The sequence below is a fragment of the Anolis carolinensis genome, chromosome 5 (assembly GCF_035594765.1).
Source record: "Anolis carolinensis isolate JA03-04 chromosome 5, rAnoCar3.1.pri, whole genome shotgun sequence".
Classification (NCBI taxonomy): Eukaryota; Metazoa; Chordata; class Lepidosauria; order Squamata; family Dactyloidae; genus Anolis; species Anolis carolinensis.
This window is the reverse complement of record NC_085845.1, coordinates 12,575,792-12,590,144: the sequence shown is the minus strand read 5'-3', so window position 1 is coordinate 12,590,144 and position 14,353 is coordinate 12,575,792. Positions and strand designations below refer to the sequence as shown.

General features: G+C 41.1%; 1 protein-coding gene across 6 annotated transcripts in view; it reads right to left on the bottom strand.

Annotated features, from left to right (window-relative positions):
* Positions 1-1,170: 1,170 nt before the first annotated feature.
* ppef2 (protein phosphatase with EF-hand domain 2) overlaps positions 1,171-14,353 on the bottom strand; it is a 34,954-nt gene continuing 21,771 nt past the window's right edge. For 4 of the 6 annotated variants that reach the window (XM_016994138.2, XM_062981219.1, XM_062981217.1 and 1 more), the window contains 7 exons: positions 12,879-13,162; positions 11,975-12,161; positions 8,055-8,197; positions 7,595-7,701; positions 6,389-6,558; positions 4,273-4,360; positions 1,171-2,665 (listed from right to left, as the gene is read on the bottom strand). In XM_016994138.2, coding sequence (XP_016849627.1) covers positions 2,484-2,665; positions 4,273-4,360; positions 6,389-6,558; positions 7,595-7,701; positions 8,055-8,197; positions 11,975-12,161; positions 12,879-13,162 — 1,161 coding nt within the window. In that variant the 3' untranslated portion in view covers positions 1,171-2,483. Of the gene's footprint in view, positions 2,666-4,272; positions 4,361-6,388; positions 6,559-7,594; positions 7,702-8,054; positions 8,198-11,974; positions 12,162-12,877; positions 13,163-14,353 lie in introns of all 6 variants that reach the window. The other 2 variants (XM_062981221.1, XM_062981222.1) reach the window with 2 other exon arrangements.

Below are 14,353 nucleotides of genomic sequence, written 5' to 3'. Positions count from 1 at the left end.
TCAAAAGCAGAAATGTGAGTAGATAAATAGGTACTACTTTTATCAAGGAGATTATAAAGGCACCCTTAAGGACATCGATTGGGAGGAAACTCCTCGGCATGGAAGATGGAGCGACAGCACCCTCCCCCCCCCGGTGGCCGGAGTCAAGCACAGCATCCAAGATGCCAGAAGTAAGATGGGAAAAACTGTCTTTACCTCTTCTGTGTTGTCTGTCCTTGTTAATTGTATAATCGGCATTAAATGTTTGCCATATATGTGTTCAGCCAAACCGCTCTGATTCCCCTTCGGGGAGAGAAGGGCAGGATATAAACACATAAGCCCCATTTGGGTGCAAAGGCCCCCAGAAGTAAAAAAAAATGCATTATTTAGATGAGGCCCACAACATAGCCCTGAAAATGTGTTGTTGAAGGCTTTCATGGCTGGGATCACAGGGTTGTTGTATGCTTTCTGGGCTGTATGGCCATGTTCCACAAGTATTCTCTCCTGACATTTCGCCCACATCTATGGCAGTTATCCTCAGAGGTTACCTCAACTTCTGAGGATGCCTGCCATAGATGTGGGCGAAACGTCAGGAGAGAATACTTCTGGAACATGACCATACAGCCCAGAAAACATACAACAACCCCATAGCCCCGAAAGCCACCATTTGGAGATCTACCACATAAGGAAATAAGCAATTAGATGAAATTAGATTTATATTTTGGACAGGGTGTGTGTGTCTGCGCCTTGTTCTAAGGCAGTGGTTCCCAACCTGTGGGTCCCCAGGTGTTTTGGCCTACAACTCCCAGAAATCCCAGCCAGTTTACCAGATGTTAGGATTTCTGGGAATTGAAGGCCAAAACACCTGGGGACCCACAGGTTGAGAACCACTGCTCTAAGGCTGAGAGACTGACTTCCAAGAAAAGGTCAGATAAAGGAAGAAAAAGTGAAGGGGAAAAGGTATGGAGGGAGGGAATGAAAGAGTGAAAGAACCGGAGAGAAAGGAAGGGAAAAGGGTGGGAACTAAAAAAGGGAACACAAAATAAGAAAAAAGGAATGAAAGGAAAGGGGAGAATTTGTATGAGGGAAAGCAAGGGAAGAGGAAAGGAAGAAAATAGAGAAGCAAGATGTATGAGGGAAAAGGGAGGAAGAAAAGAAAGAGCCACAAAGAAAATGCAAACACAGGCAACGCCAGGTACATCCACTAGTTTATTATAAAAGAAGCTGTGACAGTGACACCTGCGGAGTCAAGACCTGATTTCATGAATCCTGCAGCTGAAGAAGAGAGCAGGCAATAAGGACGCCAAAGCCTTCCCAAAACCAGAAATATCACCAGCTTAGTTTGGAATTGAATAGGGTGAATACCTCCCAGCGTCATTCTTTGCATCTCGCATTTTTATTTATGCTTTGGTTTTATTCATCGTACAAAAATAAAAAAAAACTTGATCTGCCTCCACCTCCCAACCCCCCACCCCCCAAATTAGGCCCCATACATAATGGAGCAGTTGCCACCTTTTAAAATTACAAATATTTACATTTTTTAAAAATCGAGCTCAAAAGCACGATTTACCGTATGTACGTTTTGCAGCTTTAAACAGTGCAACTATTATACCGTGGACAAAAATGTCCAACAGCTTCTGCAGTAGTTGTGTCTGTCCATGTAGATCATCAACAGGATGTCAAACTTGAATGTGCTCCATTATGAGTGCTTTATGATCAGAATGTTTTAAATTAATGCTGCATTAGCACCTTTATTTTTGCTATTCCTTGAAAATTGCCAGAAGTTTCAAAATCTTCAACTTGCCAATTCAAGTTAAAATATTGTCTTGGTCAAATATAGCTCATCTTTCCAAACTGTGTATCGCCACACGTTAGCATGTCGGCTGCAGTGTGTGTGTCATGTGGACGTAACAGGAAAGTACAAACATCTTGGAAATGTATGTTATCTTACAAACCATATGTTTTATATGTTTTAAAACATATAAAAGGTTTTCATGAGAGATGTTGTGTCCTCATACATTTCCTTATTACAATTTATATATATGCCTGTATTTCTTTTAAGGGGTTGGTTTAACTTCTGGTTTGCTATTAAAACCGAATGACTGTCGTAAAATGATGAGGGTCTAAAACATGTCTCACCAACATAAAATGTTTGGAAAGCTCTTCTTTAGCTGGTGTAGAGACTAGAAAAAAAGATGGTCTACAAATATGAAAAGCTTATATATTTTTAAAGTCTGGGTTTTCTTTCGCCATGGAAATATAACACAAGTCTGAAAGCTTTGCATTCTTTCAAACAAATCCAACACTGAGATGGAATCAGGTTTTCCACTTCCTGTCCTAGTCCTTATCATATGAGTATGTCTGTAGCCACAATGGATTACTTTTAAGAACACTAAACTTTATGTTCAGTAGCCCATCCTTTTTGTTTGATTCTGAGGCACATTGATAAGTTAGAAATACTGTTTTGGGTTTAGAAGCCCCGCCAGCTTGTTCTTCCAGTTTCCTCATGGAGGTGACTGACTGACTAGACGGAATGCCTCAATGAACTCGTTGAAATCTATATTTCCATCTTTGTTGAAGTCGATGCTGCGGGCCAAGTCACTGATGCTTTCGTCTGAGATATTAATATTCATATGGTCACTAAACAGCTTCCAGGTCTGGTGAAATTCCTCAAGAGAAATAAGCCCTACATGGTGGGAAAAATAAAAGTACATGTTCCTACGTTTGAGGTGAGAGAGAGAGATACTAACTGCAACACATTTAGATTTACAACTGACTGCATCTTTCAGACTCATCAGCTAAGATTATCTGTTAATAACAGAACCAAGAGGTCTAGCTTGCAATGGGTTTTTATAACCAAGCCATGCTTTTTATGTTAGTAATATCTTTTCACCAGAATAGGATTAATGTGATCTTTACACTGTTGGCCATTTTGGCCAGAATCCTGTTAATCCATAAGCAGTTGCATTATATATAGTGCCAAAGCCATTTTGCAGGTAGGCAGAGAAAGACTGCTCTCTTGAGGAGCCTATTTTTCCACTCCTTTTCTTTCTTAGTCTCTAGACAGACCAGACATGGGCAAACTTTGGCCCTCCAGGTGTTTTGAACTTCAACTTCCACAATTCAATGTGTTGTCGAAGGCTTTCATGGCCAGGATCACAGGGTTGTTGTATGTCTTTCGGGCTGTGTGGCCATGTTCCAGAAGTATTCTCTCCTGACGTTTCGCCCACATCTATGGCAGGCATCCCCAGAGGTTGTGAGGTATGGATAAACTAGGTAAGGAAAGGAAAGAATATATGTCTGTGTAGAGTCCAGGGTGTGGCAAGAGTCCTTTGTCACTGGGAAGCCAGCATTAATGTTTCAGTTAATCACCCTAATTAGCATTGGAAAGGTTTTGTCTCTTGCCTGGGGGCATCCTTTGTTTAGTCATTAGCTGTCCTCTGCCCTCAGAGTGTTGGTTCTCATCTACTGTTTTGATTTTAGAGTTTTTTTAATACTGGTAGCCACATTTTGTTCATTTTCATGGTTTCTTCCTTTCTGTTGAAGTTGTCCACATGCTTGTGGATTTCAATGGCTTCTCTGTGTAGTCTGACATGATAGTTGTTGGAGTGGTCCAGCATTTCTGTGCTCTCAAATAATATACTGTGTCCAGGCTGGTTCATCAAGTGCTCTGCTATGGCTGATTTCTCTGGTTAACTTAGTCTGCAGTGCCTTTCATGTTCTTTGACTCGTGTTTGGGCGCTGTGTTTGGTGGTCCCTATGTAGACTTGTCCACAGCTGCATAGTATCCGGTAGACTCCTGCAGAGGAGAGAGGATCCCTCTTGTCCTTCACTGACCGTAGCATTTGTTCCACAATTCAATTTCTTACCAGCTGTTAGGCATTGTGGAAGTTGAAGTCCAAAACACCTGGAGGGCCAAAGTTTACCCATGCCTGGTCTATAGCAAATAAAAGATGCTACACAGAGATTCGTCTTGGACCAATAAGTAGAAAGATGGCGTAGAGATGGAGATAAGCTGTAATAAAGGACAGCTAGAGGGGAAGAACTGAAAAGCCTTTCAGGGAGCTGAAAATAATGAAAATAGCCCAGGGGTTAATGTGTGATCTCATTGTCTTAATAAACTACTACTCATTTATTCTCTTTTACAAACATCTGTTTGGTGAGAGACAGTATGATAATGTGGCTTGAACACCTGGAGCGAAGGCACAGTTTTTTCCTCGTCTTTGTTAAAGAACAGCTTTGGCCGCCGAATCCAAAGACGGGTGTTAGCACTACAAATTTAAGGTTTTTTACCTGAATGATCAGTGTCGATGATATTGAAGATAGTTTCCAGGCTGGAGAGGTTTCGGTAAATGTTTTCCAGCAAACTTGACTGTAGCCGCTGGAAGAGACATGTACAGCTTTGTAGATAAAGTCGCAAAAGTTACCTTTTAGAAAAATAATTATAACTAGTCCCTTGCATAAAAAAGGGTAAAAGGTGCAGGGAGAGCTACCTCTTAAATTATATTCCCTCTATTTATAGGGCAGTGGTTTGATTCGTCTTTTCCAGGGAGCTCAGTGGTAGGTGGTTTCACAGATGTTCATACAGTCATGTCTTCTACAGTATAAGAAATATGACAAATAGAGACTAATAGAATTAAAACCTAAATCTCCTAAAGGTATCAGATCCAATTTGATCTGAGAAGTTAAGGAAGGTCAACTCTGGTTAGTACTTAGATGGGAGATTGCCAACAAACTGCAGGTGCTATAGGTTTATATTTCAGAGGAAGAAATTGGCAAAACTGCCTCTGAGTATTCCTTGCCTAAAATTAAATATATGACATTCATGGTGTTGCAAGGATGGGATTGCTTGAAGGCATACATTCACAAATTAAATCCACAAATATCTTGATGTTTTTCAATAGAATTTACATAATAGAAGAGCATTGTATGCACTAAGGTAAAGGTAAAGGTTTTCCCCTGACATTAAGTCCAGTCATGCCCGACTCAGGGTTGGTGCCCATCTCCATTTCTAAGCCGAAGAGCTGGCATTGTCTGTAGGCACCTACAGAGCGGTAGCTATTGATCTACTCACATTTGCATGTTTTCGAACTGCTAGGTTGGCAGAAGTTGGGGCTAACAGCATGTTCTCACTCCGCTCTCCGGATTCAAACCTGCGACCATTCAGTCTGCAAGTTTAGCAGCTCAGCGCTTTAACACACTGTGCCACCGGGGGCACTAGGAATTAATTTTACACCCTCAACATAACCAAAAAAGTATGATCATATACATACAGGGAAATGTACATGTGTATAAAACACGAACAGCTCAAATTTGGATTTTCCTTCTCTCCTTCTCTTACATACACATACCCTAACTATGGCTTGAACTGGGAAGAAAAAGGCATTTCATACCTATTTAAAAGGCATCCACTTCCCAATCAGCATTTTTCCTTACACGTACCTGGCGTCTTTGACACTCAGCTATTCAAGATGATCATTTAAACTATTAAACTCCCTTTTTGGTTCTCTATTTCACTGTTGGTAGACTCTGAAATACCAGGATGCCTTTACCTCTAAAACTGTTATGCAAAGACTTATTTACTTAATAAAATAGGGAAGCTGGTGCCTATTATAGGATGTACATTGTGGTCATTCCAGTGAAGATGTAAGGAACTGTATTTGTTTCTAAAGTAAAGATGTGTCCTCTCCAAGAGTGTGAAAAGAGGGAAATGACATCAGTGACCTTAAGAAATATCAATTTAGGATTGAAGGAAGGTCAGCAGAAGTTGCAAAAGATAAAAGATGGCCTAAAACAGAGGTTCTCAATCTAAAGTCTTCCAGATCTTCTGGACATCAGTTCCCAAGTCTGGCAAGTGGCCAAACTTGCTGGGCTTTATTAAGAGCTAGAAGTCCAAAGCACTTGAAGGACCAAAGTCTGAAAACCGTTGGTTTAGGAAAACCCTAGGACATCTTTCTTGAAATACAAGCATCTTCACTTAACTTTATTTTAAGACTGTTAAATATTTCATTCTTTTAAACGTTTGAATATTGTTAGGGTTTGAATTGTAGTGTTTTGGTTTTACCATAAGCTGCTTTGAGTCTCTTTAAAGAGAAAAAGTGGGGTATAAATCATGGTAATGGTAATGATAATGACAATACGTCATTCATTAAATGCTCCTATTACCTCCCCACATTTTTCTACCGATCACCATATTTTAGATCATAGTTTTCATGTCACAGCAGCATGGATTTACTCTGGATTTCATCTGAATGAGTTCTCCAAGGTGATGAATCCTATAGGTCTGGCACCTTGGATAGCTTTTGTACAGTTTGAGCTGAATTCACTGCACTACTGACATAGACACCATTGGTCCCCAAGTCCTCTCCATTCCTTTGCAACCACCAGAAGTTCTCCCAGCATTTGTTACCTCCTGGACTGCTGACCGCTGCTCCGTCACAATGTCCTTAAGCCACGACTTGTACTCCAGCTTCCCACTGGTCAGGTGCGGCACCAGCTGCGGCCTCAGCATCCGCCACGGAAGCCCCAGCTGAAGGACAGACTCTACAGCATTTGCCCATTCGTTTAATGTGATCAGGCCTGTTAGGACGGGAATGTCAACACAGCATTTTAAGAACATAGGACTTTGGTAACCGTAGTTAGATCAAAAGGAAATCTTATTTTACCAATACAGGCAGTCCCTGAGTTACAAACATCCAACTCACAAACAACTCATGGTTAGGGACATGTGAGACAATGGGAAGAAATCTGCCCCTCGGAAGGGACATTTTTTCCTAAAAGGGTTATGATAATGGGGAAAAGGTGTCGCCGCTGAAGCTTTATCATTAATCCTTGTTTCCACAACAAGCCAAAATTTGCAAAATCCAATTATCACAGGAATAAAAACTGAGGCGAAGTCTTCTGAATGGGCACAAAGTTGAAGTCAAAAGTATTATTTGCCTATATTGCTGCTTGGCTTGACAAGGTACTGCATTGAAATCTAAACATGACTATGTAGTAAAGGTAAAGGTTTCCCCTGACATTAAGTCCAGTCGTGACTGACTCTGGGAGTTGGTACTCATCTCCATTTCTAAGCCGAAGAGCCGGCATTGTCCGTAGACACCTCCAAGGTCATGTGGCCGGCATGACTGCATGGAGCGCCGTTACCTTCCCGCCGGAGCGGTACCTATTGATCTACTCACATTGGCATGTTTTCGAACTGCTAGGTTGGCAGGACTATGAGTCCCCATTAAAATAGACCCAACGAAGATCATCAGCCCTCCACAATCCCTAGGGTTAAGGCCACAGGGGCTTCCGTGAAAGTGAAAAATTGTGAATTTTTAAAAATGTGATTTGTTTTACTTGAGACAAAGTCACCCTAGGAATCTTTAGGCCCTCCAACATGACTCTCCTCCAGGAGTTAACCACAGAATCAAGTTGGAAGCCCTGGAGATTCCTAGATCCACAAATGAAGATGGAAGAAAAAGAGGTTATTACGCCAATTCTGTCTTGCTGGACTAGTCCTTGAGGTCACCTACCTCTATTTTAAGACCCCCAAAGAAGGAGAATCAGGTACCCCTGATGCAATGCTATCAGACAAGGCCAGGTGTGTTTAGGCCTAAGGTATGGGCCTTACCTGTGTTCTTCTTATCATAGCGCCTGAATGCAGTGGTGAGGTCGGACCTGTGAGCAAACAGCTTCTCCTTTAACACCTGGTATGCTGACACTTCCACTCGGCTGATCCTGTTAAGAAGAGTGGAACATTTTGCCATGTAGTCATGCATGCAAAAATTGGAAGCGCCCATTGGCATACCCAGCCTCCATCCTCGTTAATATGCCTCAAAGGTTTTTCTGGCTTCTATCAAAAGTGTTCCAATATTAATTTTGTTATTTTAGTATCATCTAACTTAATGATGAATTATGGAGAACTTGAAAGCTTGCACACTTTTTTTAGTATTTTGATTGCCCTTTATAAAAAAAATAGTGCTTTTCAATGCATCATAATCACAACAGTAACCCCAAACTACATTGCTTTATCACCCTCTGCAGCTATCTGCAGAACCATGTGGGTTTTTCACTAATGAGAAGAGTCTTGCCTTTGAGTCATGGTCAGTCTACGTGCTGATTTGCCGGCTTGGTACTGGATGAAGTGGGGAATCAAATCACGTCCCATTTTGACGTAGGCTCCCCGGTTACTGCCCATTGTGTAGTAGTTCGAGGCTGAAAAAACAGTGATGACCTAACAAACACAAATAGGACAGTGATGTACAAATGGCACAAAACAATCCTCAAAGCAGTAAACCGACAGTTGCCAAAACCCACACATTATGGAACTTTGCTTTTTTTTATTTGCGGCATTTATATACCCAGAAGGGGACTCAAGGCAGTTCAGAGTGATACAATAATCCTTAATCCTTTATTTAGAAATTTACATGATGATGACATCAACTGCAATACAAATACAAATAATATGAATCTTTAGATATACTAGGACATCTAACTTCATACTGGTTTGGAAAAGAAATTAATCCCAAACGATCACAAAAATCTTTGCAATAGTTTTAGTTTGCAAATGAAGGTTCTCCTCCCATTACCGGATGAAAATGTCACATATATCGGTAAAACTTTTTTCTTCCAATTCCTTCAAGTACAGTAGAGTCTCACTTATCCAAGCTAAACGGGCTGGCAGAAGCTTGGATAAGCGAATATCTTGGATAATAAGGAGGGGTTAAGGAAAAGCCTATTAAACATCAAATTAGGTTATGATTTTACAAATTAAGCACCAAAACATCATGTTTTACAACAAATTTGACAGAAAAAGCAGTTCAATATGCAGTAATGTTATGTTGTAATTACTGTATTTACAAATTTAGCACCAAAATATCATGATATATTGAAAACATTGACTACAAAAATGGCTTGGATTATCCAGAAACTTGGATAAGCGAGGCTTGGATAAGTGAGACTCTACTGTATATTAGAATCATAAAATTGGAAGAGACTCCCAAGGGCCATCCAGTCCTACCCCAATCTGCCATGTAGAAATATATTATCAAAGCCTTCCCAATATCTGGCCATCCAACTTCTACTTAAAAACCTCCAGAGAAGGAGACTCTGATGGATTCCAACACATAATGTTCCACTGTTGAACAGCTCTTATCATCAGGAAATATTTCCTAATGTTTGAGTGGAATCCTATCATGTGAATCCATTGCTCTGTGAAGCAGAAGACAGGCCTCCAATCTCCTCTAAACAATATCCTTTCAGATATTTAAACAATGGCTATCATGTAATCTCTTAACCTTCTCTTTTCCCAGCAAAACATCCTTAACAGTATTAAATGTACAGTGCATTTCAGAAGACCAGTGCATGCACTAGCATCTTTGGTTCTCCAAATCTAGGAAGGGTTCGCAGCTGGCGTATCATCCAAAGCCAATAGTACGCACTCCTGACTGTCGCATCTACCTGGGTTGATGTTTGGAGAGGCAGATCCAAGAGCACTCCCAAGCTGCAAACTGTTTTTCAGAGGGAGTGTAACCCCATCCAGAACTGGTTGACACACTTCCATCCTCCCTTGGTGGCAAGCACCTCTGTTTTGTCTGGATTCAGTCTCAATTTGTTTCTCTTCATCCAGCCCATTATCTCCCCCAGGCATTTATTTAGATGAGACACTATCCTTATCTAAAGCTGTTTCTGAAGGTATAGAGAAATATATTTGAGTGTCATCAGCATACTGATAACACCCCGCTCCATGCCTCCCTGTGATTTCTCCCAGCAGTTTCATATAAATGTTAAAAATGTGCCGGCGAGGTGGCGTATCACCCCAATTCTACAACAGCTGCACTGACTACTGATTGAATACCGGATTACTTTCAAGATACTGATACTAACCTTTAAGGCCTTACATGGTTTGGAGCCGGCGTACCTGAGGGCCCGCTTATCCCCCTACCAACCCCAGAGATTACTTCGGTCCAAAGACCAAAATTTGCTTGAAGTCCCTAACATACGGACTTATCATTTGTCTTCCACTAGGCAGAGAGCCTTCTCGATTGTAGGCCCTCATTTATGGAATGCCTTGCCAGTTGAAACTCGAACTATCCGAGACCTACTTGCCTTTCGGAAAGCCTGCAAAACCTTGCTCTTCCGACAAGCTTTCAATGGGTGAAAATTTCGGGGCTATGTCTGTTTTTATTGTTGTTTTTATTATTGTTTTTATTGTTTTTATTGTTATTTTAAAGCTAAGTGTATTGTTTTAATCTATTTCTGTAAACTGCTCCCAGCCAAACTGGGAGTAGCAGTATACAAGTGTAATAAATAAAATAAATAAATAAATTTAAAAAAGCATTGGGGATATAATGTTGGGTAATTTAAAAAAAAAACATTTAAAATAAATCAGCAACAACAGCAGCAGTTTAGCAGCTCAGAAGCTTCTTGAGCATAGCAGTAGAGCGAATGAGTTGCAGCAATTACTGTTATGTGTATTCTGTTGTTAAGGTGAAATGTTATATCAAGTTAAGCTGTTGGGTGTTTTCCGGAAAAGCATTCCAGCAGCACAAGGGTTAAGCACAAGCCTGCTTGATTGATTGCCCACAGGACCAATAGGTCAGGGCTTCTGTTTGAACTATCTTGAACTGAGGAATGCGGGAGGTGCCAGTTTTGTAGAGATAACAGCCAAGACTCGCCATCTGTGCGGAGAGCTATGGCTTTCAGCGACTGTATATATGTATAATAAAGTAATTAGACCTGCTGGGATCAGTAGTAAATCAACGATTCAGCTGTCATTTTTTGTTGGTGCCAGTTTGCTGCTGCATAAAGTGGTCTTTTGGGTGAGCAGACGGAGAGAACTGACTCACCAAATCAGTCAGGGTGACGAATGATCGATTCAACTCCCGATCCCATCACCCACACCACCCTGACAATTACAGCAGCAAAGCCAAGCTTTGTGATGTCCCATGGACCCTTGGGCCATGAACCTGACTCCATTGTGGACCACAGTGATGAGGAAATAAATTTTGTGCCGATTCAGCAAGACTCTGCCCTAATCCAGATGTTCCCTATTGACAATTCTAGTTCAACGCTCATTAAAAAGGCCCTTGAAACGGAGTCTTCTCTTCCCAGTTCCCCTCCCTTTGATAGAAGGATGTTTGTGGAAACTAACAGGCAGGAGAAAGCTGGCAGGAGACGAAGCGCGCGATTAGCAGCTAGGGAATCTGCTGATTAACCTATTTTCCCCTGAGAATTCTAAGGGAGGATTGCATCTGGCCAAGATGTTGTTCTAGCTCTTTTCCCTTGGGAAAAGAGCATTTGAGACACCTTTTCTGAGGGAAGATTCGAAGTTCTTTAAAAGTTCTGTGCACTGACTAGCCAGCGCGGAGTCAACGTGTCAGTTGAAGGGATAACTTCGTTTCCAGCCAAGTGTGGACCGCGTTTGAGTCCACTACCTTCCAGCCTAGCCGTGCCTTGTCCAGCCGTGTTCCTTGCCTTGCCTTGTTGTGATTCCAGCCTTGCCTTGTCGTGTCGTGTATACAGCCTTGTCTACAATTCCTTGCCTCGGACTTGTTTTGAACTCTAGAGAAGACTTGGACTTTTCCCCACTCAAACTACTTGGAAGTTTGAGTGCGTTTCGGTTTTTGGATTACAAACTTTGAACTCTAATATCAGACATTGGACAATATATTATTGGACTATATTTGACCTCTCCCAAAAGGTCTATTGCTGAACTATATCTTCTGCTTGTTTTTGTTTCATTTCTTCATTTCCTTAATAAAGATATTAGATTGATTATTGGCCTCGGTTTATTGGTTTCCAGTGCTCTTGCAGCCAGGGGTGTCACAAGCTTGAACTGTCCCAATTGAAGCGGAATCATAGTACTATAATTGTGCAGCGTGGAAGAGTCCTAAAAGCCACTTGCCATGATACATTAATGTGGAAATTTCAACAGTCTCCTCTTCTTTCACTCACATGGCCATAACCCCAACAACAACAACATGGCATTGTAGCAATCCTATTAAGCTACCTTTCGGTCGTGGCAGATGTCATAGCCGTCCGGCTTACACTCGTGGGAACGGATGATGAACTGTAGGTTGTACTTCTGCAGGAATGCTCGTGTCACATTGGGGCCAAAGTAACAGCCACCTCCTCTGTCTTCATTCACTTTACAGCCGTCTTGAGGGATGGGGTCGCTCCACAAAATGTCCAAAACCGAAAATTTTGAAACAAAATGTTGATTAGACATCCGTGACAATGTTAGTATAGCATTTTAACTCTTACTCTCCTCTCTGAGCAAAAAGAGCAAAAAGCGGGAACTTATTCTATCCCTGCCTTAAGTGATAGGGTCCTTCGTCACAACTGTGCCATGATCATAATCCAACCGACATGACTGTGCATCAGCTACATAGAGAGTAAAAAGGTGTTTTGGACTGTTAGGCTATTAGGAATGGTGGGAGTTGCAGTCCAAAACACTTGGAGGGCTGAAGTTTGCCCATGCCTGGTCTATAACAATGATTCCTATAGACAACAAATACAATGCAGTCTTTAAGAATCATTCTTACTATGATTAATGTATCCCATACCACTAAAAATATACTACACATACAACAACAAAGCCTTTTCTATGAGCCTTACATTCTCTGTCTGATGGTTTGACTCCTTTGCTTTTTTTACTCCCATAGTAAGTATATCACTAATGTCACCCTTCAGTTACTAGTACAGCTCTTCTAATTCAAAAAGCCAATCATAAAAGTTTGTCCCCATTTTTGGTGTAAAAAGGTTTTAAATAAGTCCCAAGGATTTCTGTTCTTTCCATCAGGTTTGATGGTGGCGGTGGGGAATCAAGCCAGGAGAAGTTGCTTAGTTTAGTGTATGTGTAGCTGATACAGAATACTAGCCAATATGTCCTTAGCAGTGGAAATCTAGTTACCTGTTGGATTTCGGCATCGTCAACGAATGTTGATTCGGTTGAAGCAAGGGTCATGTCTGACCCAGAGGGGAAAGAGGTGGCAGAAGCCCTACTTTCTGTGTACTCGGAGCTCCCTGCCCTTGTGCGACACGTCTCATATTCCTCCTGGACCCTCTTGGTAACTTCAGATTTACTCAGAGAATCAGTGGGCTTTGGGGGACCATCCCGGAACAATTTGGCACTTTCAAATTCACTCGGTTCAAAAGATCTTGTTATTTTTCTCTTCTGAGACAATACAGACAGAATCTGAATGGAACGAAGGAAAAAGAACCAGGACTTGGAGTCAGGCGTTCCTTGGACAACAAACAAAACTTTCAGCTAAATTTGGCATCAGTCAAACCAAGCTTATGGCTTCAGTGATGAGAGGCCATTGATCATATCCTGTGTAAATAATGTTTATTTAAACATACAAAAAGCATACTTGTAAAATATAACAAAATCCAATTGAAATTACCATAAACACAATTTTAATTGTAGACAAAAGTAACTAACGCACCTCTACCTACAACCTACAACCAAATAGACATATAAACATTCTATAAGCAAACATCTGAATTAATCAATAAGCCTCCTGCTTGTTGCCTGTTGATTTTAATTTCTTATTCGTTGGTTTGTTGTGAGTTTTTTGACAATACATTCTTATTTCTTGGTCCCTTTAAGTATCACTTTATTTCTACCTTTCTACTTTTTATAATCTATATATATAAAAGGGTAATGAAATTTCAGCCTAGGACAAAACAACAAAACTACACATCCCAGAAACACTAAACTTGGCAGCACAACCCCTCATCCATGCCTCTACGTTCATACAACAAAAAGAAAAGAAAAATAAAGTCCTAATTAGAGGGAGAGGAATAATTGTTTTTATCCAATTGCTGCCAGTTAGAAGGCTAAGCTCCGCCTACTTGGTCTCCTAGCAACCCACTCAGCCCAGAGGACAGGCAGTTAGGCCTCAGGCCTCTTCCACATTGCCTATAAAATACAGATTATCTGATTTTAACTGGATTATATGGCAGTGTAGACTCAAGGCCCTTCCACACAGCTATATAACCCATTTATGATGGACTTAATGTCAGGGGAAAACCTTTACCCTTTACCTTAACTACCACCAATTCCTCAATACTTTATTTCCCATACCACCATACTTCGCCACAGCAATGCATGGCTGGGTACAGCTAGTGTATATATATAAAAGGGTAATGAAATTTTGGCCTAGGACAAAACAACAAAACTACACATCCCAGAAACACTAAACTTGGCAGCACAACCCCTCATCCATGCCTCTATGTTCATACAACAAAAAGCTCCAGCTACTCCAGAAAACAGCCAGGCTTTGAGACTGCAAGGCTATTCACTGCTATTCCACCTGGCCAACAAAGGATTCCCATAAGCCACAGCAACGCGTGGCCGGGCAAAGCTAGTGTACTTTATATCAGA